The sequence below is a fragment of the Perognathus longimembris genome, chromosome 6, assembly GCF_023159225.1.
Source record: "Perognathus longimembris pacificus isolate PPM17 chromosome 6, ASM2315922v1, whole genome shotgun sequence".
Lineage (NCBI taxonomy): Eukaryota > Metazoa > Chordata > Mammalia > Rodentia > Heteromyidae > Perognathus > Perognathus longimembris.
Genome location: NC_063166.1, coordinates 29,138,560 through 29,163,773, shown reverse-complemented (window position 1 = coordinate 29,163,773; position 25,214 = coordinate 29,138,560). Strand labels below are relative to the sequence as shown.

General features: G+C 48.8%; 1 protein-coding gene and 1 long non-coding RNA gene across 5 annotated transcripts; one reads left to right on the top strand and one right to left on the bottom strand.

The window, feature by feature from the left end:
* Nucleotides 1–1,568: 1,568 nt before the first annotated feature.
* Tfap2a (transcription factor AP-2 alpha) lies at nt 1,569–24,081 on the bottom strand. Of its 4 annotated transcripts, none has more exons than XM_048348493.1 (7): nt 23,959–24,081; nt 14,385–14,819; nt 11,310–11,361; nt 9,081–9,312; nt 6,926–7,044; nt 4,925–5,066; nt 1,569–3,289 (listed from the first exon to the last, which is right to left on the bottom strand). In XM_048348493.1, exons 1-7 carry the CDS (start codon nt 23,989–23,991, stop codon nt 3,001–3,003), a joined length of 1,302 nt encoding a protein of 433 aa, XP_048204450.1. In that variant the 5' UTR covers nt 23,992–24,081; the 3' UTR covers nt 1,569–3,000. The 4 variants fall into 4 exon arrangements, with proteins under 4 accessions (XP_048204450.1, XP_048204449.1, XP_048204448.1 ...); XM_048348492.1 differs by lacking the exon at nt 23,959–24,081 and adding an exon at nt 19,492–19,640; XM_048348491.1 differs by lacking the exon at nt 23,959–24,081 and adding an exon at nt 17,126–17,293.
* LOC125353040 lies at nt 19,476–20,458 on the top strand. Its single transcript, XR_007211241.1, has 2 exons — nt 19,476–19,602; nt 19,811–20,458. It is a non-coding gene; the product is annotated as an uncharacterized LOC125353040 (long non-coding RNA).
* Nucleotides 24,082–25,214: the final 1,133 nt, after the last annotated feature.

Here is a 25,214-nt window from a genome sequence, read left to right as displayed (position 1 = left end):
TACAATCTGAGATGAAGCCAAGAAAAACAGCCCTGATAGACAATGCTTCACTTCACCTGCTACGATCCTGTATGCATTTCATTTCTGTCAAGAGTATGTACAGTTAGGGTTCATTCGCCTCATTATTTTGTTACATCTACGTTACAGTTAACCAGTCTCTCTAGGAAATAATAAATAACCACTTTAAAAAACAATTGCTGCCTTGTGTTCCTAGAGTACTTTGCATATGAATTTAAAAAAACACCATTGTTATGGTTTCTCTGGCTTTGAAAAACAGAATTTAGACTCCACCAACTCTCCTTCGTGGAGATTGATTTTACACTGCCTTCCATAAGGAGATTAGAAAGCAAAAGGATGCGGAATGGAGTCTCACGCTCTGCTCCCCCTGGCCCTGCAGAATGTCAAAACATGAGAACAAACATTCAATCCCTCTAGTGTGTCTACCTAGACCCTTCCATCTAAACCTTCCAGTTAAGGCAACCCCCACTTTCTTGTTTAAAAACCCCTGCCCACTTGCAAAGAATTTCCAAATCAAGTTACAAATGCTCAGAATTCACCATCATTCTGTAAAGGAAGTCCCCCCTTCTCTTAGAGGCAGCACACAGCCCTGTTTTTGTGGAAGAAAGATCTGTCAGGTCTGTGTGCATGACCAAACCTCATAGCCCTTCCCCCAACCCTACCTCAGAGGCCATTTGGTACTTCTAAAAAGAGCCCAGAAGGTAGATTGGCATGTAGGGGCCGGCACAGAAGAGTCCCAGGATCAACATAAGGTTCTACTGCACTGTGCTAATCCCAGAGCTACTTAGACTAGGACAGTAGTCAGTTCATATCTAGATAAGATACTGAAGTACACTGGAAGCAAATTGCCTTCTACCTTCTGTTCCATGTGGATTTCTGACACTGTTCCCTTTTCTTCTCATCACCCCCCCCCCCCGAAAAAAAAATAGCTAGTTTGAGTGCTTGGCATGACTTAGGCACAGAGAAGCCCAGGTACATACAAGTAAAGGTTTGTGCTAATGAATTAGTCATTTGAATTTCAGTTATCATTAGAGATGGATTCCAAAGCAGTGGAAGGAAGAGGGCTATGAGGGAGGGCCATAGGAGAGGGGCATGTCCATCCACTCTTCATCCTTAATCTTTGGCTCTGAAGGTTTCATTATCTGAGTTTCCAAAACTGCAAATAAAAAAACCTAAAGGATCAACATAAATAAAATAAAACTTTATTTTTAATAATAAAACTAATGTTTCTGGTAAGGAAAAGATAGTATGTCATTCCTTTAGCAGTACAAAACAATCTTTTATCCAAAAAAAAATACATTGGGTTTTATTGTGTCATTTGTCTGAATACAGACTCGGTGGAATATCTAAATGATACCCTGCTCTGAACTCCAAGTTGAAAGTAAGTTTTTATTATACTTGAGGGAAACAATGGGTTCAGCTGCTTATTGCAAGGAGCAATTGCCAAGGGAGAGTTAAACTCAATTACTGTAACCATACTGAATAAAAAATACTGCCAAGAACAAAAATACGCCTGGGTAAAGACAGCCACTGAATAAAAAAAATCGACATAAAGCGTATCAAATATTTATTTATCTGGGCAACAAAGAACTATGATACATTGACAGGCATGAAAACTACTGCCAGCACAACTCAATACAATACAACTAGAACTGCTTCCAATATGGCCAGTGAAAAATACAGAATACCAGGTGGTCCCAAATGTTTGAAGTTCTTTGAACAAAAAGAGAGAGAGAGAGAAGGAGAAAGAGAGGGGAAAAATCCCTAACCCTTGGTTTAAAGACAATATTCATTTATTGCTCAAATGATGCTTTTAAGGGAGCATAGTGGAATAAAATAAACTTTTTCTCCCCACAATACATAGAAGGGTTAGCAAACCACTTAAGTTTAAAAATCTTTCCAGGTTCCAATATCACATTTTGTCTTTCAGTTCAATGGAAAGCTAAATGTATAATACTAATTATATATAAAATTTTATTTTACTTTTTTAAAATCTGTTCAGTTGTTTCATTGTCTCTTTAACATGCTACAAGAAAGCTAAATGAATCCCAGGAGGGGAAAGATATTCCCCCCCTCAATCTTGGATTTCTAAGTAAGTACCATGAGCCACATGAAGAACTAATAAGATTCAAAACCCACTAAACAAGAGGTAAACAAGATCACCAGATAAATAAAAAAAAGGCTTAAAACAGACTCACCATATTTACAAATCCCATTAAATTACACATAAATAAATATATACAGAGACGTGAACACTGGTCCTCTAGAGCTGTGAATCGTGTTGCCAGAGAGTTCAAGTTGGTCGCTTTACCTTACAGAGGGAAAACTTCTATAACTGAAAACAGGAGATAGAACTTCTTGTGTTTGTGTTCAAGTTTATTCACAATACTGATAAAAATGTCATGATGCTCTTTGCCTTGGTGTGTGTGTGTGTGTGTGTGTGTGTGTGTGTGTGTGTGTGTTTTAAAATATGGCTACAATCTGAACTGAAGTATATAAGGGAAGTTGGTGATTCAGTCCCATGAAGCTCATATAATTTTTTAATTTAATATGTCTTTTTTTTTAGAAAAAAAGTTTTAAATGTCTGTTGATGATGATCTGTTGGGTTTTCTTTAAAAAGAAAAAAGAAGGGCGTGGGGGAAAGGTTGACAAACTGGACAGAACTTTTCTTTGCTGGCTTCGCGGCCTGTTCTGTTCTCTTAGGCTCCACAGGAGGGCAAGGGGGTGTTGGTGCTGATGGGGAAGTCGAGGCAGGGGGAGCTGCGTGGGCAGCGGCTGCCCCACTGGCTGTGGAGAGAGCAGTCCCGAGGCTTCTGGGGTCGCAGGGCGGCAGCAGCTCAGCGCGCAGCGGTAGCAGCAGAAGTTGGGGTGACCGGTCCAGGGGCTGTCACCTGCCAGGTGGGGGGTGGGGGAAAGAGTGGGGAAGGGAGGACGTCTGAGGGCTGGTGAGGGGGGAGGGGGGAGCTGGGCGGGGGCAGAGCCTCACTTTCTGTGTTTCTCTTCTTTGTCACTGCTTTTGGCGCTGTTGTCCGTGTGGCTGTTGGGGTTGTTGCTGAGGTACATTTTGTCCATGGCCTTGAGGGCCTCGGTGAGATAGTTCTGCAGGGCCGTGACTGCGGCGCACACGGCCGGGCTGCCGAAGCCGTGCGAGATGAGGTTGAAATGAGTCAAGCAGCTCTGGATCCCAGGCTCCAGGATGGGGTTGGGCCGCGAGTTCCCCAGGGGAGATCGGTCCTGAGCCAGCAGGTCTGTGAACTCTTTGCATATCTGTCTGCAGCGCAGGAAGGCAGAGAGGGAGACAGGGGGGTGAGACTTCCTTTAAGAAGCAACCAGGATGACCCCACAGATGATTCAAAGTAGGGTCCCCACCCTTCACCAGGCAGGACCAAGGCCACAGACACAGACCTAGTGAGATCCTATTGCCTTCCAGCTTCCATAAAACCAACCCCCTCCCCCCCTCCTTAGAAGCATGCCTTAGACCTTGCAAATGCCTTCCCTACACCCAAATTTCTATGCCTCCCCCCAGACATAAGAAAACATTTCCGACATTGGATGAGGGCAAGAAGGAAAGGGGAAAGGGAGGAAGGGAGGAAGGGAGGGAGGGAGGGAGGGAGGGAGGGAGGGAGGAAGGAAGGAAGGAAGGAAGGAAGGAAGGAAGGAAGGAAGGAAGGAAGGAAGGAAGGAAGGAAGGAAGGAAAAGTTGGACTGGAAGTTTGTCACCAATATGATATACAACCTTCCCCTCTGAAACATTACTCCCCATTCTTCTGGGCTTCCCTGGAGAGACCTCAGCAGCAGAAAAAAACTCTCCCACTCATTCACCTTCAAATCAAACCAGGGGCAATTTGGACAGAAAGCTAAAACTTAATTTAAGGATGGGTCTTGCTTTTTAAATAATTATTTAAAAACAGGCATCAAAAATCTGTTACTTGAAAATAATTTTAAGATGGTTTTTAGAGGAAAAAGTAGTTTTCCATCCCAACCCCCCAAAAAAAAATTCTCCAGGGAAAATTGGGCAAACACTTAAGAAGCCAGGGGATGAAGAAAAGTTGAAATTTTAACCCTAAAAGTAGAAAAACAGACAGACAAGGCTAATACCCAGGAAGTTCAGCCCTGAGTCTGACAGGGGCTTCCCAAAAGGGCTGTACCCCAGCTGAGGAGAGGGAAGGCTACTAGCTGGCTCCCTTCACCTTGCAAGGCAGCTGAGCCTCAGAAACAGACCCAAGGTCTCATGCCCTCCTGTGACACTGATTTTGATAATTAAGGGTTTCCAAACAAGCTTTCTCATTTCCACAAAACATATCAAAACATTCATTTTCTTTTCACACACCACCTGGAAAAGCCAGCCACCAATAGGAATGTAACTTGGACCATTATGAAACCTATTTGACATCTTGCCTGAAGGCTAAAACTTGGGGGGTGGGGGCAGTTTTGAGGAGGAAAGGGAAAAAATGGACCCAGGGCTTAGGATTGGAAGTAGGACACCTTCTGGCTCCTACATTTTGCAGGCCTCTGTGTAACCTTTGCCCTTGGAGAACACCAAATGGACTTAGGCAAGCCTGTTGTCCCTTAGAAATTTTAATTCTGGTCTTCCTGAACCACAGAAATCCACACTCATCTTCCATTGAACTCCCTACTACACTTCACTCCATACTGTTAACTTAAAATTCCACAAATGAGAAGATGGGGTAGGGAAGAGGGAAAATATGAAACCATACTGACAATCTCATTTCTCCTGTATTTCCCCTCTCAGATAGATGATGGCTTATACATTTGTAACTTCAGCATATACAGCAAAACTGATTAGTACACAAGGAAAAGAGAGAAAATAGAAGAGAGGGAGGGGAACCATTTTTGTTTATTTTGACAATGAAGCAAAGAGACCCCACAGAGGTGAGTGCCTTACTTTGTAGCCAGGAGCATGTTTTTTCTTGTCACTTGCTCATTGGGATCGGAATGTTGTCGGTTGAGAAATTCAGCTACTGCTTTGGCAGGAAATTCAGTTTCGCACACATACCCAAAATCCCTGGCTAGGTGGACGGCTTCTCCTAGAAGAAGTAAGAGGAGGGAAAGGGAGAAAACGAAGAGAATCGGGATGAAGCTTCCTCTTCACTCTCAACTCCCTTATTTTCTCAACCCAGAAGTTGACTTAACCCACAAACTCGCTCCTGTCTCACTCTCAGTATTTTTATTTCCTTCTCTGAAAAACCTAGGGGATGCAGTTATCGTTGTAAATGACAGCTTGTCCTACAGTAAGGCTCTGACGATCTGAAATTGTGCCTCCCACCCCACCCCCACCCTGACTAACCTTTCCCCAACTTTCTCTCTTTAAAAGATTCTTGTCTTCTAACCTCACACCTATCAACACATTCATAAATGATATTCATAATTACTCTTTGAGCTCGGGTGTAAGGGATAACTAAGGGTTTACATTTTAACTTGATCACATATAATTATCTGTTCATCCAAACCGATTAACCAAGAGGATTTGAGGGTCATTCCACTGAATCTGTCTGTGTTGTTGATTTTCAAATCTTTGGTTTTAATTTCCTGAACCAGTTGGTTTTTACTGCAGGGCTTCCTGCCATTAGCTCCAGCTCCGGAAGAACGCATGCGCCAATTAGGGCATCAAAGCTCTTTCCGCAGAGCTTGTTTCCATAAAATGGAGCGGATCACAAACAATAACAGTTCTCCAAACTGCCTCCCTGCTACAGCACTCAAACCCCAGGCCCAGACCAGCTCTGAGGCTATACCCTCAGCCACCACCACCATTTATTCACAGGGCATATCATTCTTTGGGGGTTACGAATAGTGAGTCTTCTACATACTGTCATTATTTAAATATAATGCTACTGGAGTTGAAATTCTGGCACAAACCAATAGCTGGGTTTTCAGTCTGCTACATTATTATCATCTTTGACATCATTAACAAATGGATATCAGATACCATGCCGTGTGTGTGTGTGTGTGTGTGTGTGTGTGTGAGAGAGAGAGAGAGAGAGATTTACAAAGTGAGTACACAAATTCCATTGTGATAAAATCCAAGATGGAAATAAGATCAAATACCTTCTTTAAGTGCAAATATTAGTCTTTAGTCTGCCTGGATATAAATTAATAGCAATTATTTGTTCTATCAAAATGAGACACAAGACACAAAGAAAGAAATGAGGAAACTATACATTTATCCCAATCAGACTTGACTTCAGCTTATTTAGTATCAGAAAACTTAGGAGTCTAGAGGAAACAGAAGCCTCAGTAGATTTTGATGATAGCTTTGTCTTGAGCAAAAAGAAAGGATAGGCTTTTTGGTTAAAGGGTATCCAACTGTGTGTGTGTGTGTGTGTGTGTGTGTGTTTTAAAAGTTCCATAAGAACCTTTTTGTTGTGCTTACATTTCTGTTTTTTTTCTTTCTATATCCAAACAAGCTAAAATCTTTTAAAACTATTCACACACACACCTCCAGGAGAGAAAGCACAATTTAACGAGAGGAAAAAAATCTACAAGGGCACCTCACCCTGAGCTTTCAGGACCCTCTTAAATCAGGATGCAGGTCAAAGATTCCCAAATTAATTCAGGAAGTAATGGTCACGCATTTCTCAAATGCAGATGTCAGAATAACTTAAGTGATTTACTGCTGAGTTCTTTAAAGGAGACAGGAACTTGGAGAATGTGCAGTTCTTCAATTTGTGCATTGTTCAGATCAGGACTAGGCTTAGAAGGTGTAATTTTGTGGGAGTGAGGAAGAAGGATAGGAATATATGCAATTCGTTTTTTGGCAGACAAGAATTCTGCTCATTTCCGGTTATATTCTGTGGAAAGAGGAAACTGCCCCATTGACACAAAATACACCCAGACATCTGTACACTATAATTAGAAGTTCCCTTCTTTAGCAAGTGGATTCACTTACCCTCCACTAGTGAAGTGAGCAGGGTAACGTTGGCAGCTTTACGTCTCCCTGCTGGCAGATTTAATCCTATTTTGTCCAGTTTTTCTCTTAAAGATCTTCCTCCATTTTTAGACTTCGCCCTATTTCATAAATACATGCAAGGTAAGGCTTTAGAAAACACTGGGTCATTGTGTGTCACATTAAAATCATTTTTAAAACTTCCTAAATTTTACTTTTAAAAAGTTGAAAAAACTAACTAGGCACCAGTGGCTCACGCCTATAATCCTAGCTACTCAGGAGACTGAGATCTGAGGCTCACAGTTCGAAGCCAGCTTGGGCAGAAAAGTCTATGAGACTCCTTTTGCCAATACATGACTTTGAAAAGGCCAGAAGAGGGGCTGTGGCTCATGTGGTAGAGCACTAGCTTTGAACCAAAGAAGCTCAGGGGCAGTGCCCCAGCCCTAGGACCAGCACACACACAAAAAATTAATTGTGTCACAAAACCCCCAAAGCAGGGGAATCTAAGAAGGAACAACACAGAAAGATCATAGGAGATGTATATATACTTGTTAAACTATATAAAGCACCCTCTCCTTGGTTATCGTTGCAGCTATCATGGCTTGTTGGAAGGTATCTGATTTTCTAGCTCTCTAAAGAAGAGCCACAAACAAACACGCACAACTCTGATCTCTAGAGTTTGAGGTATTCTTGAGTTCAGCTGATTACTGTGTATTTTCCCTGTTGTTACAATCACACAAATTCCCAATGGAGTCTTTAAATTGTCTTTTCAAGACCTGCTGTTAGGTTGTTCAGAGTAAGCAAAGTTATCATCACTCTCACATTGCATGCGCTGGCTTTGGCCCCGATGGGAAATTCATTTCACCAAGTGTTTACATGTCATGTCACCAGCATAACTCGGAATGTCAAAGACTGATATCAGCCTTCAAATTTCTCACTGGTTTCGGAGACAACTGAGGCGGTTCTAAATAGATGTCTAAATAGACTCCCATCATCAGAAAGTGGTTAAGATAAATTGTTTAAATAAAACAGCAAATTAATTAATTTCAGATTTTATTCCCCACTCAAGGGCTCTTTAATTGTGCGGATTAGATTATATTCCCCTAGGTAAACAGCCTCCGATATTGGGGAGGGGGGAAGGGGAGGGGAAAGCAGGGGGCCGAGAAAAGATCGGTGTCAGTAAGGATCACAAAGGGAAAGCAAAGCAACTATGCTGGTGAAACAGAAGATGAGAATCACTGACGTTAAAACCTCCCAAAACAAACCTATAGGAATTGCATGGTATATACCCACTGGAGTGCACCTGTGGGCCCATAAATATATAGATGGATAGAGCTGAACACTTAAGCCCTTGCCCTTATTTAGGAGAATGGTAAACTCATTGCTAGAGCAAGTTCAACACCAGCCCCACAACCCACAACGTGGGGTGGGAACCCAGGAGGAGGAGCCCCCCCCCCCACACTCCAGGGAGAAACATGCTAGGCGGGAAGATCTATTTACCTCGCTGGCCCAAGCAAGGTCTTATTTACTAATAAATACATCATGCCAACCCGAATGCACTTGATGCACTAGCATGTGCTACGCACGATGGCACATCTCAGTAAATCAGATTCTTTTCCTTTAGTTAAAAGTCTTTTTAAAATAATCCTATTCAAGGGATGGCCAGTGGCTGTTAAAATCCTGACAGACTGGTCAGAAAAAGCAAGAAGCCAGGGAAGTTTTCCTGGAATGGCAAGGTGTGCGGGTAAAGGGAAAAGGCGGCTGCGCGGCGCCCCGCCGCTGCAGTGGCCGGGACTGAGCCCACGGCAGGAGTGAGCTACGCATGCGCTCAGAGCGTTGTGCGTGGGGGGAGGGGGGAGAGGGAGCGGAGAGCAGAGTGCCAAGCGTCTAAAGCGCCGCGGCCAAACCAGGCGCGCGCCCGAACCCTCGCACGACTGGCACGAGCTCACAGGCACACTCGGAGCGGCGGAATGCGCAGGCGCGCGATACCTGGCCCCGCCTCCAGATCCCACCCATTCGGCTCTGCGCTCTTCTCCCCGCCCCCTTTCTTTCCGCGCGAAGGGAGGGCTGTGGCGCGAAGCCCCCTTTGCAGGGCCGCCTACACCCTGACGCTGTCCCCGGCCGCGGGGCGGGGCGGGTGGGGCCGGGCCTGTCTCACCTCCGCAGTACTCCGCCCAGCAGCGACGCGTTGAGACACTCGGGCGGTGAGAGGCGCCGTTGCACTTCCGCCACCGTGACCTTGTACTTCGAGGTGGAGCTGAGGAGCGAGAGGCGACCCGGAACTGAACAGAAGACTTCGTTGGGGTTCACCACGCCGCCGAAGAGGTTGTCCTTGTTAATGGGGATGGCGGAGACGGCGTTGCTGTTGGACTTGGATAGGGACACGGGGCCTGCGGAGACAGACGGGGAGGCCGTGTGTGGGCGCCGAGGGCCCCTTCTCGCCTCTCCCCCCCAGGCCCGAGGCACCCGGGTTCCCGCGCCGGCCAGGGCAGGCTCCCGGACCGGCTAGCGGCAGCCACCTCCCGGCCTTCCTGCGCCGCCCCACACCCAGCCGCTCTGCCTCGGCGGCCGCGTCCTCCCCACCCGCTGCCCGCGCCCCGCTGTCCCTGGGGCCGGAAGGTGGACATGGGTGGTGGCCTTGCCACCCCCGGCGCCCCAACACCCCAGCCCGGTGGGTACCGGACGCCCAGGACCGGCTCGCATTTGCCAAGCGAGGACAAGCTAGGTGTATTCTGATTTCTCTCTCTCTCTCTCTTTTTTTTTTTTTTTTTGCGGAGAAATTGCTTCAGATCCCTGTTATTAAAACCAGCTGACGGTGTTCAGGACCCAGGCAGTCACTAAAGAAGCATTCAGTCCAGGCACGGAGCCGAGAAGCGGTGGATTCTGTTGTCACACACCCGTGTGCCCTCCACCCCCCTCGCTCTTTCTCTCTTTTCAGTAGACACTTAAGTTCATGTTGAAAAAGACCCAAGATTTTGGAGATCCCTTCCAAGTAAAGAACAGGCCCGCTGAACACTCGCATTCTGTTCTTTTGTTGGGCAAATACTCAACAGTCCCTTTCTGCTTAAGTGCCTCGCACAAGGTTAGGATACAGAGTATTCTTCCGAGTTAAAAACCACAAGCTTTCATTGTTGGTCCTACCATTGTTAGAAAAAAAATAATAAATGTTAAGACCAGCAAGGAAGTGTGCTTAATAGGTTGCTTTTCTTAACACCGATGCATTTCAGTTGCACTCTCAGCCATTTAAGCAGTGTGCTTTTGTTTTTTAAAATTCCACATGGAGACCTAATAATGTGCCCATATTCTCATCGCAGTGCTCTTCATGCGTTCTTTAATGGGGTATTCTATCCTTGTGGGGAGGTGGGGGGCTCTAGGTTTTGGATAGATCACTTGTGACATTAATAGCTCTGGGGAGGCTAATAGAGACAATAGGAGTTAAACGAACTCTTGAGAGATTACTAATAAAAGAGCCAATTATCATGTCGACTTGGAAAGAGCATCTCTTAAGATTTATCCCTTGCACAACTAATTTGACGTGACAAAGACTTCACAGATGCAAAAACGAAACTTTAAAGTAGCGAACAATATGCTGATTAAGGTTAGAAATGAGAGCAGTTTTATATAGCATCCTCTCTGGTGATGCCTAAAATCCTGAGATACAACATTACCACTGCAACAACAACAAGCTGCTACCAAGAGTGAATAGCATTTCATCCAAGAAAGTTTATTTCTACCCACTATAACACCCAGTGTCAGTTACAAATCTATCCAAAGCACTGAGTACTTTTCTAACAATTTCTGCTCTAAACAAATATGCTAATAATCTTGACATGTTCATGATGCTAATTTTAACCAAAGCTAAATTTTGTTAACCTAATTCGCAAAGTTTTTAAATCTTTAAACAGCTAACCAGAAATGAAATTTAAGAACATGGCACTATGTCCTTTGACAAGGAGTGCTTTTGATCATTGGTTTTTACAGTAATATAAAATTATTTGTACTACTTTAGCACGGTACACTTCCTCACCCCAATGGCCTTAACTCCACTTCCCACAACAACGAATTAACTAAACTATTAAACCATTTCATAGTTGAAACACCACTTCCAAATCAGCTCAGTCAATTCTATCACAACTCATGTGTCTGTCCAAATATCATTAAACTAAATTAAATGGTCAAATCATGAATCAGAACAAAGCTAGCCTGTTGCCACTACCCAGATACTGAAAGCTGATTATTTAAGCAAAGCTCCTCTATGCCTATCTGTTTGCTAATTCTGAGCCTTTAGGAAATCCTATTTGAAAAAAATAAATACAGCTCTGCAAGTTCTTTTAAATAGCACTCTGCCTGTAAGGACATGCTTGGAATGCAGAAGGAAATGGCTTACCTTTCTTAATTACAGTTTGATCTGGGATGTTAATACCCGGGTCTTCTACATGCTGCAACAAAAGGATACACATGGATGTAAGTGTGTAATCAAAACAAAAGGAAATGAATATTCCCTGTGAGGTGGGGGAGGGGAAGGCAGAGAATCAAAATCCTCCCTCCCTCACTATGACATTTATATGCAAACATCTTATCTTGGCTTATTGGAATTTAGAGCTTTGCAACTCAAGAGGTTTCACTGCACACCCAAGGCCCATATCGCCTCCACCAGCAAATAATCCACATTTGAAGCGGTGGGTAGAGAATAAAACTTTTTGGAAATTAAATCAAGTTTTGGAGTACCTAATCTTTCTCACGGTCAGAAGAAGTGCACCTAGCTTTAGTTTGGCATCTCAGCAGCTTCAGCAGCCAAAGCCAGAGAAACACAATAGAAATGAGAGGGGCGGAGGTAACAGGAGAGTGCTGGAAAGCCTTTAGGTAGTGTAATAAAGAGCTAACACACACCTTCACTTATTTAAAAAAAAGAAAACACTAGAAATAATGTTTAAAGACCATTGCCTAAACTAAATATGACAGCACTATGAAAATGGTCCAAAACAAAAGCCCTTGGAGGTTGCTTTCCTGTTGTCCAGTAGCAGATTTGTCACTGGTGAGCTTTCTTTCCTTTTTTTTTTTTTAAGATGGATGGATATACGTGTGTGCTAGAGTCAAAACGTGATTAGAAAGTAAAATGAAATCATGTTTTCTAATGCAGAAACTGACAGGCAATATAATGTCTGGCTGTGTTTACAAATTAGCACCAGGGCTGCTGAGATAGAAGATTTCACAATCGTTACCAAACACAGGCATTACCATTTAAAAAACTATTACTTCCTTCTCTAGTCTTTGTCCAACAATAATACTGATTCGAACATTTTCCATTCTGTCTTGGATTTATGCTCCTGTTAATTGTGCCTGATCGCAATGATTCCGGGTGGATGGTACTAAGTTGCTTTATTACAGGTTTTATTATACTCAATGCTCTCATTTGTAACTTGCCTAAAGTGCTTCTGGATTTAAGTATAATTAAATTGAGAAATGTTCAGAAATGATTAGTGCTGCAGTTCTTGTGTTTTAACTATATGGGAAATATGATCCCTCTATGCATGCACCCTAAACCCATAAAGTAAATGTAGTGTGGCATAATACTTTTATTTGTGTTATTTCTAGACCTTGTCCATGTAGGGAAGACTGCAAAATTTAAAACCCCACTGAGATACTAATGATTAAATAATTCTCACCATCGATTTGATTTTCTTAAATATTTAGCAGACTTTCTTTTAAAGGTTAACTGTTGCAGCTTGGGAAAATTGAAAACAACCCCTTTCCTGACCCAAATTCCTTTGAAAGAATTTTTTTTTTTCTTAAAAGGTGGGGGAGGGAGAGGGAAGAGCAGCAACTGGCTTTCCTTGGCTTTGATTTGCTCTTTCTGCTAATTTCTCCTACTGGCTAATTTTGCCACAAAGAATCACCACACAGGTACTAAGAATTCCCACCAGCCACTACCCAATTTTTTTTGCAAAGTACAGCCAAAGCTTACAATATTGCAGTTCAAATATTTCCAAACAACAAACAAGGTAAAGGATTCACAGACACTTTGGGAAATGGACCTTTTAAAAAAAAATCACTTCCAGTGATTTTTAAAAATGCTTTTTAATGAATTGCTGCCCCTCTGATTTTACTTCCCAAAATATGCACTGTTAAGTAGCAGTTTCTAAAAACATGTAAACATGAGCACACAATGCTGGCTCACCCTCTGCTAGTTCAAGTGCCTGCTTTCCTGTTCTCCAGGCAAGGCTGCTAAACAAAACCAACAAATTGCATTGATTAACTGGGCTATATGAGAGATGCAATAAATTTTCTATTTTTTTCCTATGGAACTGAAATAATGTTTAAAACCCACTAAGTGAGCAGGTAAGTTCATGTGACCATTTCCTCTACAATCTAATACAGTAATCATTAAACTGTCAACAGACATACTGCTGCTGTATTTGATGCAGTAATTTGAAATAGCATTTTAGCAAAAATCACGTCCAGATACATTCCCTTTACGAAGAAAAGCAGCTTTTACAGAAGCCTTTACAGCTTTAATAAAATTATTGGCTCTCTCTAATCCCATTTCAGGAAGGTTGTGAGGAAACTATAAATATAAAGAATTGAAACAGAGATGCTGGTTTAAATGTAATTTTAGAAAGAATTTTCAAATTATCAACCCCCTGGTTTGCATTGTAAATAGTAAATGTGCTAATGCCATGCTTATTTAGAAACCATTTTAAACTGTGCTTATCAATAACTGAATTAGAACTCAAATAATGTATTACTCAATAGTCTCTGAATATTTAACTTAATATGGAGTGTAGCCAGTTCTGATAGGCACTTGGGAACCTGGCTAATGATTTATGAGGTCACCACTTAGCACCCCTAGGAAGAGAAGAGAGTTGAATTTTAATCTCCTCTGCTTGGGCTTGCTACTTACTTTTTCTTCAATCAGGATAGACTATACATAACTTTTAGGTTCCCCTAATGCTTGTAAGATCTGGCCTAAAGAACCTTAGTAGGTCTCTCTCATTTCTGTGTACAGGGTGAGGCTATTTGAGCTTCTCTTGGTGAAATCTAACATCTTTCGCAGGACAGAGAAACATCCCCACTCCAGATTCAGCGATGGAACTAGACCGTCTCGCCATCAGTTTACTGTCGTGAAGAGGGGAACGAGTGGGTAATGGTGACATGCGTCTGATTTATTTCTGTGTCGGTGGTGGTGGCAATGGAGGCATTGTTTCAGGGAGCTCCAGGAACCATTGTTCTGTGAGCAGAACTCTCAATTACTTTTTAAATTTTTTAATTCAGTTGTTTATTGAGTCCTTCAAGCATTGCCCTCCCCTTATCCACAAACGTTTTATAAAGAAAATGTCATTTAGGAGAACCCAAGGCTCCTGGGCTGTTTGTTCCCAGTGTCTTGGTTAAAAGCTAGGTGAGCAAGGGGTTGCTTCGAGCGAGACCCCTTCCCCAGCGGCCAGCAGCCCGCGGGGCCTCTTACCGGGACATCCTCGATGGCGTGAGGTAAGGCGTGGATCGGGAGGTCCCCGAGACCGGAGCCGAGCCCGTGGGGGCCGTGCAGGAGGTCCTCGTGCCGCCGGTAATCCCTTCGAGGATCCAGGCCCGACAGCTGATGGGGCAGCCCCCGGTGCGTGTGCAGGAGCCCAGACTCCTGGCTCTGCCTCTGGCCGGGCCAGCCCGGGTGCTGCGGCTGGGGCTGGGCGTGCAGGGGGTTCAGGCTGTAGGGGTCGTTGACGTGGGAGTAAGGATCTTGCGACTGGGGGTAGATAGGCTGGTAGGGCGGGGGGAAGTAGGGGGGCTGGAAGTCGGCATTAGGGGTGTGGGACAGCGGCGGGGCGCTGGTGTAAGGAGATTGACCTACAGTGCCCAGCTGGGGCAACCGTGCCGTCCCGTTGCTGGTGCCGTCGTGACGGTCCTGGAAGAGACCGAGGGAAAGACAACAAGAAATCAGGCGTGGAGTTCAGCTGTTCCTACTCAATACACGCGGCAAGCCTGGGTGGGAAACCGCCCGTTCCCCGCCCCACCCTGTAGGCCACCATGGGAGGGGGGAATCAACTCTACGTTATTCATTTAGGAAAACAGCCCCAAAGTAAAACAGGCCCTTCTAACAATGCAAAGGAATTCGATGGTGTATATACTGCGACTCTCCTTAGGCGTTTCATTCAAAGGAGGGGGGAAAAGATGCTAAAGGATCTCCTGGAATATAACCCGTTAAATTGCAGCATAAAACCTCCCTGAAGCAAAATTAAAACTCCTACTAAATATTAAAGAGCAGAAGCGGCCTTTCCTTTCCCCTAGATTTGAAATCGGGCTGCTACTGCGTTATTGTTGACTCTCTTCCATTTCTTTAGAGGGGGAAAAAATCATAAACCTTCAAAGACTATTACCATTTCATGACTATTTAAATAGAAACATATTTCTGCATGGGGGCTGTAACGATAACACACGTTTAAATACCAGCTTCAAGAAGGTTTTAATGGCAGGATCAGGGGGTCTGTCTTTTCCGTTTCCTCACTGAGGAGCCTTTTCCTCCACTGGGTCGATTTATGATATGAATGGGGAAGAAGAGGGCATCAAGTCAAGTTTTAAAATAGATTCAGCCTTCGCTGGGTTTGGAAAAGAGAGGTGCACCCCAGAGCGGAGGGCCCCCGCCCCTTCCACCCCAGCCCCAAAGGGCAGCAGAAACGCCTGCCTGACTTTGGGTTTCTCTATTGCAATTCAAGTAAAGAGTTGATTCCAGGGAATTCGAACCCTCGGAGGTTCAGAGGCAGGCCCCGAGGGTAAGGGCAAACTGAGAAGCGTTCTTCCCACCCGTAGACCGGATTAAGCATCAAATGTGGAGAAGATTTCGGGAACCAGTAAGGGCGCAAGGAAAATAAAGACCGTGGCGTGAGGCGCCTTGGGGAGCAGCGGGAGTAAGTCGGCGAAGAGGTCGAGCAAGAGGCAGGGGTGGTGGCCAATGCATTCGAGTGAGGAATGGAAGAGCGAGAGACCAGAGGAAAGGGGGCGAAAAGCAGTGGAAGGGGGCTGTCTTGCAGGAAACGGGGTCCGGGAAGCCCGAGGTTTCCGGCTGCTTCGCCGTACCAGGTTTCCCCAACGCAGTCCTAAGCAATCAGGGAATGAGGGTTGGAGAGGTGGAGGGGGGTGGGGGGGTAAGGGACGGGACTCACCATAGCTGAAAAACTGTGAACTAACATCTGCGAAGAGTCTGGGGTAACCAGTCAGGATGGAAAAAATAAAAACCAACAACCACCAAGCAAGCCTGGGTGGAGTGTGGGGCTGCCCCGCCGCCCGAGCGCGCCCCAACACAAAAGGCGCCGCGATCCCCGCGCCACCTCGGACTCCAGTCACCGCGCAGACGCTCCCGCGAGCGCGGGGGACCCGCTCGGCTCCATCCGAACTTGAACCACCGAGTCGCTCGGCGCCTTCCGCTGGTACCAATTCACGGGCTCTATCCTGCCGTGATCGATTCTAAGTCAAAAGTTCTTTTTGAAAAAGAAAAGAAAAAAAACCCAAAAAGGCAAAAAGTGTGTGTGAGTGTGTGTGCGCGCGTGCGTGTTCCTTAATCCGTGTCTCCCCCTCTTTTCTTAGCGGCGGCTTCACTTGAGCTTCTAATAACCGCGCGGGCCAGCGTTCCCGGAGCCTCCTAATAGCAGATATTCATGACTATTAATATTACACGAATACTTAATAAGGGAAGAATGCCTGGAAATCGAGCGTGAAGCGGAGAGGCAACTCGCGCCGGAGCCGGCTCTCAATGCAGTCCATTGACGGGAGTCTCAGTGTGGCAAATCGGAGGTGGGGAGAGGGAGCGCGAGAGACAAAAAGCGGGCGAGAGAGGGAGCGGGCGAGCGCGCGGGGGGCCGCAGCGCGGCGCCTGGCGAATCACAGGGAAGGGGCAACATTTTAAAAGGTTGCGGGGCATGCAAAACTGAAAGAGAAAGAGGGGGACGGGGAGACCGAGGCAGAGGGCGCGGAGAGGGAGAATGCGTCTGCGAGCGTGTGTGAGAAAGAAAGTGTGGGCGAGGGAGAGGAGCTCCGAGTGGGGAGAGGGGAGGGAGGGAAGGAGGGAGAGCCCGGAGAGGAGGAAGGGAGGGATAGAGGGAGGGAGGGAGGAGGGGGAGGGGGCTGAGCCGGAGCTCAGGAAGGAGGGGGGCCGCGGGGAGGGGGAGGGGAGAGGAAGCGAGAGAGGACAATCAGACCTAAAAGGCTGGGGCAGACCTCGGGATGCGGCGGGGGTCGTGGGTAGCGGGCGGGAGCTGCCGGAGACCGCGTCCGGGCGTTCATCGGGCTCTCGGATCCCGAGATGCTTCCCGGTCCTCTCCGACCCCGGACTTCCCTGCTTCTCAGCGGGGCCGGGGAGTCGGGACTCAGCTGCCCGCTGCCGTGCCTCGGCTCCTCCATAACCCAGTGCCTGCCAGGGGACCAGCCCGCCCACTTCACGGGTCCTTCTCCCTCCTCGATCTCCTCTCGGACCCCGGGGCTGTGCGCTCTCCGTAGCTGCTGCTGTTCTGCCCTGGGCTCTTTGGCAGTCCGGGTTCCGAAATCCCGGGCCAAGACGCGGCCCCGGGCGCGCTCAGACGCGAAGCGGCCCTGCTAGGGCGCCGCTGGCGAGGGCTCCCGGCACAAACCCGTCCGACTGGCTGGGCCACTCCCGCCCGACGCCCCCCCCCCCCCCCAGCTGACACGGCTAGCTCTCAACGCGCCCGCCGCTGCCATTCCGCCCGCTGGGTTGTCAGAACAAGCGGCACCTCGCCCCCTGCGTGTCCCCGCAGAACCCCGGCAAAATCAAACAGCCCCAAGCCGGCTCAGAAACCCGAAATCCTCGCTCCAGCGCGAGACGGCCGCCAAAGTTGTGACTTTATTCCCCTCTCCCTCTCTCTAACACACATATTCACACGCAGCCCCCCAAAGTCCTTCTGCGGGTGCAAGTTCGCCTCCGCCCTTTCCCTCCGGAGCTTTTCAGCGCCTAGAGCCGGACGAGGTTTGGAACCCGCCCGCACCTATTAGTGGGTTTCGGCCTCCAGGAAAGTGAAATGCCCTAGCCCGGGGCCAGAGCCCAGAACCCGAGCAAAAATGAATGGTCCTAGGAGGAGACCCGGGGGGCTCGGTTTCTTGCAAACCTGCTAGCAGCCCCCGCGCCAGCCAGGAAAACAAAGCGGCTAGCCTGAAGTGGGGTCCCGGCGCCCCTCCCTGGGCGCGACAGGAGCCCCCAGAGAAACGCCCGTGCCCGTGGGGTGTCACCCGACGCCCCCCTCGGCCGGGGAGGGTGGGGGTGGGGAGGCAAGAAGGAGCGCCGGTTAGGAGAACGAAGTAAAATAGTATTCCGAGAGGGAAGGGAGGAGGGAGCGAGTGACACATCGTTCACATAAACCCAGTTTCTGGTTTCAAGTAAAGACAAGACTCCGGTCGCTGCGCCCGCACCCAGACGTCGCGGCCGGAATTCCCAGTTCCAAATGCCAAAAAGAAAAGAAAATGGAGGGGGCGATGGCAAAAGTCAGCCAGGATCGCTAACGTATTCTCGTCTCTCCCACCCCTCTCCTTTCCCCTGACTCATCATCAGCTCCCTTCCACGGGGTTTCAAAAGGGAAATTGAGGCCGGTTCCCAGTGCCTCTGGCGAGAGGGCTATTCGTTCTCTGGCCTCGCCTGCTGCCCTCAAGAGGTCCAGCTCTTGGGAACCTTGAGTTTTAAAATAGGTTCCAAAGGGACGCGCTCTGGGGGCCTGGCGAACTGGCGGCACCCAAGGCAGCCAGTCACCGCGCCAGGATTCCCACGGTCGCGCAGCTGAGCGTCGGCGAGTGCAGGGGCGGGCGCGCCGGGCCCCGGACCGGCCAGGAGATTCCACACCGCGCGTCCTCGCCACCGCCACCGCCACCGCCACCGCCATGGGGTGTAGCTCGGCTCGAGAAGCTGCTTAGAACTTCTTGAAACGCGGAGACTCAGGCGTGAGCACCGCAGCCGGGGTGAGTGCTTTCCTAAGCCGAATCCTTTACAAGAAAGGTGCAAGCCTGGTCCGATCGAAGTGTGCGGGCCCGTCTCCACATCCAAGAGGAGACCCTCTTTACAAAAAACGAGAAGAAGGAAGGAAAGGGAGAAGGAAAGGAGGAGGAGAAGAAAGGACATGAAATAAAATAGAAGGAAGGAAGTCAAAGGGAGAAAGGGCTTTCTTTTCCTTTCTCTTCTTTGTAAGTTGGGCCCCCAGGTTCTCGCTTAAAAGACACAGGCGGAACGCATAGGCGCGTGCCTAATTGCCAGCAGTTGTTTCCAAAACCCATTCTCATTTCTTCGTTCCACTCTTAGGCACAGCCAAAAGTGGTCAGGAAAAAAAAAGGAGGGGAGGGGGAAAGTAGGACACACACGATCTTCCAAGTGGGGAAATGGGAAAGGAAAAAAAAAAGGAGCGTCCGCGTCCTCGCGCTCCAGTTTCTCCCCGGAGTACTCCGCGCGAATCCGAGGGGCGGGTGCTGCGCTGGTGAAAGTTTGTTCCACCCGCGATTCGCAGATGGCTTGTTGGGAGAGGAGGAGGAGAGGGAGGGTCGATCTCCGGAGCCTGTGGCCGCAAAGACTGAGCCGGCGCCACGCTTACCTCGCAGTCCTCGTACTTGATATTATCCGTCAATTTCCAAAGCATTTTCATGGGTCGGCGTGAACGGATTTGTCCCTCTCCGCCTCGCACCCAAGTGGAGCTACTCTCTGGGTAAGCGCAAAGTGCAGGCTGCCGGCGGTGAGCTCAGGAGGAGGAGGAGGAGGGCGAGGAGGAGGAGGAGGGCGAGGAGGAGGAGGAGGAGGGTCAGGAGGAGGAGGAGGGCCAGGAGGAGAAGGGCTAGGAGGAGGAGAGAAGGGTAAGAGCTCCCGTGTGCGCTCGGAGGTCTCCCTCTAATGGTAGAAACTTTTCCCTTTTCCAGCTCGGCACCAACTGCCTAATCGCCTCATTAGCATATCAACAATAGTCCAATTGCTCGCCAGAACCACATTCCGCCGCCGGCCGCTCGGACTCAGGTATAAAGGCCTCTCCAAGCCGGGACCTGGCTCCCAGAGCGCACTCCTGCCTGTTAGGGTACAAAATCTTCCCAGAACTCCATTCGCTCCCTGGTCCCAGTGGCCCCCACTCCGGCCCAATTTCACTCCAGTCGGCTTCCTCTCTCTCTGCTTCCTACAGGCTAGCGATGCCCCCACGAACGCTGGAGTATACGGAGAGTCCGAGTAGCTGCGCCTGGGGACCCACTACCCTTGGTCACGGCCGCCGCCACTATTCAAGTTGCCCTTTCGGCCCCGTCCAATTTTATTAGATATCACTACCCCTTTCTCAATTAAACATAACCACCAAACTAAAACCAGAGAAGCCACTCCAGGATTTTTGCCCAACAAGAGATCGCCTCCACTCATGCCAGCTACCCCTTCGGGGCCGCGGCGTCTTGGGAGTTTTATTGGCTTTTGCGCATTCCCCCAGGTTGGAGATTTTGTCAAAGGGCTCCAGGTTTGCTCGGCTGGGGTTTGCAATCTCTTAATTGCTATGTGTATAATAAAAGTTGTACCCTGAAGAGGTTACTCGACAGCTCCAGGGGTTAAATGATTTTCCTCGGTTTGTATGAAGCTGAGGCTAGCTGACAATTCAACATGATGTTTGGGCTGAGGCTTCCCAGGTGTGAGGTGGAAAAGACCACAGAACTCCTACGGAGACTCCAGCCGCTTCTGCCATGAGCCGAAATGCAGATCCGTGTGCGCCTGCAGATCTACATACCCAGTCATACATGCATCAAAATAAATCATCAGGAACCAACACTTCTCTCTACTAATCTGCTCCAGTTTTCCCAAGATTCCCCTTTTTAATTAAAGAAGGGAGAGTTCCTTTATGATTTGATGTCACTTGCTCGGGTGTACTAGCGGCGCAGTGCCCAGCTGACGGGAACCAGAGGCCTGGTAGCCACCCCCTTGTCCACATAGGCCACCTCGGGCTCTCAGGCTCCCCACCAGAGTCTGCTTGCTCCATTGGGAATTTTTCTTCCTCTTCCCTTTCCTATTTTAGCGAATTTTTAAAGTAAAAAAAAAAGTAGGGGATACCTAATGTGATACTTAGAAATACAGAGTAATTTTTCTGGCTGACCTTCTGTCTTGTACACACACACACATACACACACACACACACACACACACACACACACACACACACACAGTTTCCAATTGTCTTTCTCTCTGTGGAACACCACAAACCCCTAAACAACAATAAGTCTCCTCTTACCTCTGGGTCATCTGGGTCTGTTTCTCAAAAATCTCCAGGCCTTCCATATTTCTAGGATACATCCTGCATGGGGGGCAGAAGCTGTTTGCAAATCCTAGTGCTTCCTAACAGGTGGGATAAAAGGCAAGAGGAAGGAAAAACCCCACCCTAACCCCATGCTACCTTGAAGTGGGCCAATTCTCCCTCCAGAGGACTTTTCTTCGGGGAGGCCAGAGATAAGTCTAGAGCTGGCAAGGGAATCCAGTGCCAGAGGGATGAGCTTCAGAGCTCTGGGCACTCCCTTGCAACAGGCTTTCCTTGCCTGAACAGTTCTTTGGTTGAATGGGCACCCCACTCAGCCCAGGAAATTGTCTACTTCCAGGGATGGACCCTGTAGGTCTGCCCCGGGGCCTGCTGCCCAGCACAATGGCTTGATGTCAGAAACTGGGCCACCGGGAGCCGAGTGCCGTCGTTTACTTCGCCATCCTCCCTGCGGCAGCCGTAACCGTGGCCGCCCTGGTCTGTGACCCGTAGGCCAAATTCTAGGCCTGAGAGCACAAGGTTTTCCACCCCGCAGACTCGCGGTAGTGCTTAAGGGAACTCTTAAGTTTCGCTTTCTTTTCCTTCTGCCTACGGGCTGGGGAGGCCTTTCGGGTTCTCAATCCCACCTCCCCACCCACTCTGCCCTAGTCCAGGCTGCCCAGAGCCCCGCAGATCTCTGGCTCCGCACCCGCAGGGATTGCTAAACTGTTGGGTATTCCTGCCAAGGGCGCCATTGAGTTGTAGATTGCGGCCTGGGAGCTCTCCGGCTGCCTGCAGTGTGCGCCCGGATGAAAGGCTAGAGAGGGAGCCAGCTCAGCCGGGGTTGAGTGAGCTTCATTACCGCAAGTCACTTGTCAGAGCTGAAACCCCGCTGGGTCCCTGGTTCTCTGGACTCCAGCCTCAGACCTGCAGATAGGGCTGGGGATTCAAGCCTGACCCGGGGATATGGAGAATATGTCTAGCCTCTGTGTCAGACAGAAACTCTGTAGAGAAGACACAAGCGAAAATGCGCCATGATTGACCCTATAACTGTGGTTGTCACTGTCCAATAGATCCAACTACCCAACTGGCTAGGCCTGGAAAATCGCGGCCATTTGGGCCCCCAAAGTGCTCCTTCTACCAAAGATTCAAACCTCCAGCCACTTGCCAAATTTTGACCTCTCTGAAGCAGACCCTGAGCTCCCAGCTTTCAGTAGCAATCTCCCCAATTCCAAATTTAGTTGGCTTTGCCAGAGGCCTAGCTCCAGGCAGAAATTACACAGTGTGTACCTTCTCACCATCTTAGAGTTCTTCAGCAAAATTTGAGATAATCTGAGAAATCCCTGCTGACTACTGAAAAAGAACCCTCTCCCCCTCCATCCTTCCCCCTCTAATCTTGAGACGCCCCCCCCCCCCAGGAGAGCTAGGAAGGTCCTTGGGCCTACAGAGGTTGAGAATTCCTGGGTGTGTTTGTTGTGTGATTTGCATCCTTAGATCACAACTTAGTCTGGGGGGGGGGGAGCAGGGTGAAAGTGCAATAAGAAAAGTTTAATTGAATATCCACTGAGCAAATAAAAGTAATAAATCCAAGGAAAAAATAAATATGAACTGCCTTCCTTTCTCCAGTTCCTGGGAATGTAGTGAAGATAAGACTGTGAACTTTACTGGCATGACTGACACAAGAAGAAAGACAAACCAAAACAAAACTAAACTTCTTCCCCCAGAAGATGCAAGACCTTGATTTTTTTTGTTTTTATTTATTTTTATTTTTTGGTTCAGGAAGGTCAAGGCATTTGATTTGAATCATCCCAGCAGATCCATGGCACTCTGAATCTCCCACTAACCAGGCCTCTCTGACTGAGGTGAAAACAGGGCCCCTGAGGTTCAGATTATGAAATCAGAGGCTGAGGAGAGTCAGCTGCCTCACTCACCTAACTAAAGTCGCCCTTGTCTACCCAGAGAGAAAATGTCTGTAAGCAAGAGTTGGGGGGAGGAGGGGAGGCGGCTGAGAACCCCAGAGGAATATACCCCTGTGGATCTGCGGCTCAGGCAGGGCAGGACGTGGAGCTTCCTAGCTCTAGGATGCCTGCGGCCTAGGAAGTCACGTTCCGGCAGCCTCTGGTTACCCAAATTCATGATTCCTCTTCTTACTACACTCCACACACCCACAGTCCATAGCCCAAGCAGCGAAAACCCACTGCAGGAATCCGACGGACTAACAAGCTAAACTTTGGGCAAACTCTCTTAAGTATCCTTCAAAACAACACGCTCCTGGTCATAGGCACCCCCTTTCCATTTCTGTCCACGTCCTACGTGTCCCCAAAGTCTGGGAGGGGGGAGCACCAAGCGAGACAGGTGCACCAGAACCCACGCCAGCCCAAATCCTTGGGACTAGGGTGAGGCTTAAGGCACAAGCCAGGAAGGCTCCACCACCTTCCACTCCAGCCCTGCGTCCACTCCCCTCCGAAATTAGTCATCACCCAAGTTTCTATTTGGGGTGGGGGTGGAAGGGTGGGGCAAACGGCTCTAGCATAAACGCAAGTGACCCCCGGGGGGCACCTGTGGAACGCGCACCCGACTTTCCCCGGAGCCCAGCCCCAGGGCGGCGCGCTTTTGCCCCCAGCACCGCGAGGCCGCGCGCGCTCGTTCTTCCAGTCTTCTCTCCTGGGAGCACTCTTGGGTGCTGCCAGGCGTGCCTCACCCACGACTCCCCTGCCCAGGGCCACGGCGCTTCCTCCCCGCCTCCCCTCCTGGCCCCCTCCCCCCCGCCCCACCCCCGCCCACCTCGGCCCCAGCCAAGGCAAACCCCCGTACCTGCCAGTCCCCCATTTTGGCAAGTAAGGACATCGCAGCTCGGCGCTCCTGCGGACGAGTCCCCGCCGGGCATGGGCTGGAGGACACGGCTGGGCCCGCACTCTGGAATCGCTTAGGCAAATCCTCCTCTCTCTCTCTCTCTCTCTCTTTTTTTTTTACCTGCTCACCAACATCTCACCTGGTCATAAAGAGCTGGGTTGCTACCTGCCGACGCATGCGCGCTGGCCCAGGAATTCACTCCGCCAGCCCCAGTCCCAGCACCTCGCCGAGTTGACCTGGGAAGTGATGGATTTATAGCCACGGCAATCTCGCCATCAGCTCCAGCTTTTCCCAACAGCCCTAACCCGCTTTCCCGGTCAGTTCCTGACCGGGGAACCCAAGTAGACTGATGGTTGGGGTTTACCGAGCGCCACGCGACTGTGAGCTCGTGTTTTCGCACTCGTGAACTGGGGGCATCCATACGCTCATTCCGTGACCCCCTACCACCAGGCCCTCAGAGCTTTTAGGGTAGAGGGGTCTCTACTCTGGGTGAGAGGTGGGGGGTGGGTAAGACCGGGAGAAGCCAGACCCGACGGGCTGGGTGCACCTGGGTGCACATGGGACCAAGTCCCTGCCCCCCTCCCCCGCCTCCTCACCGGCCCACCGAGTTCGGGGCACCCGCGTTAACGGATTTGAGTTTGCCACCCCCAGGGCTGTTTCTTCCTTGGATCCTCGATCAAGTGTTGCTCAATTGATTAAAAAAAAAAAAGTTCGAGATTTTGTTTCATTTCTGTCTTCCACATTTAGTCTCCACCCACCAAAGAGGGCAGAAAAGAATCCTACAAACGTTCTCTCTCACTCTTTCTCTCTCTCTCTCTTACACACACACACACACACACTTTAACATAAGGCCCACCTCTTGCCCACTCACACCACTCCCCGCCCCTCCCCCGCGCCCCTATGGCGTCTCAGCGCTTTATCTTTTCCACTTAAAACTTTTTAAAAAGGAGAATGGGGCGTTGGTGGCTCTTGGATGGGCAACTGAGGCTTGGGATTGGGGTTTGCTTTCCCATGACAGATAAAATCACTCAAGTGATTTCACCGCTGCTTCTAATTAGAGGGGAAGCTTTAAAACAGCAGCCACATGATTCGGGGCTCCCGGGAGCCTCACCTTCCTCGGGAACCACACCTGGCCGGGAGGGAGGCCTGGGTGAGGAGATACATTTGCCTTAGGCTGCGTTACCCCTAGAGATCGTGCCAAGCAAGCCTTTTTCCTC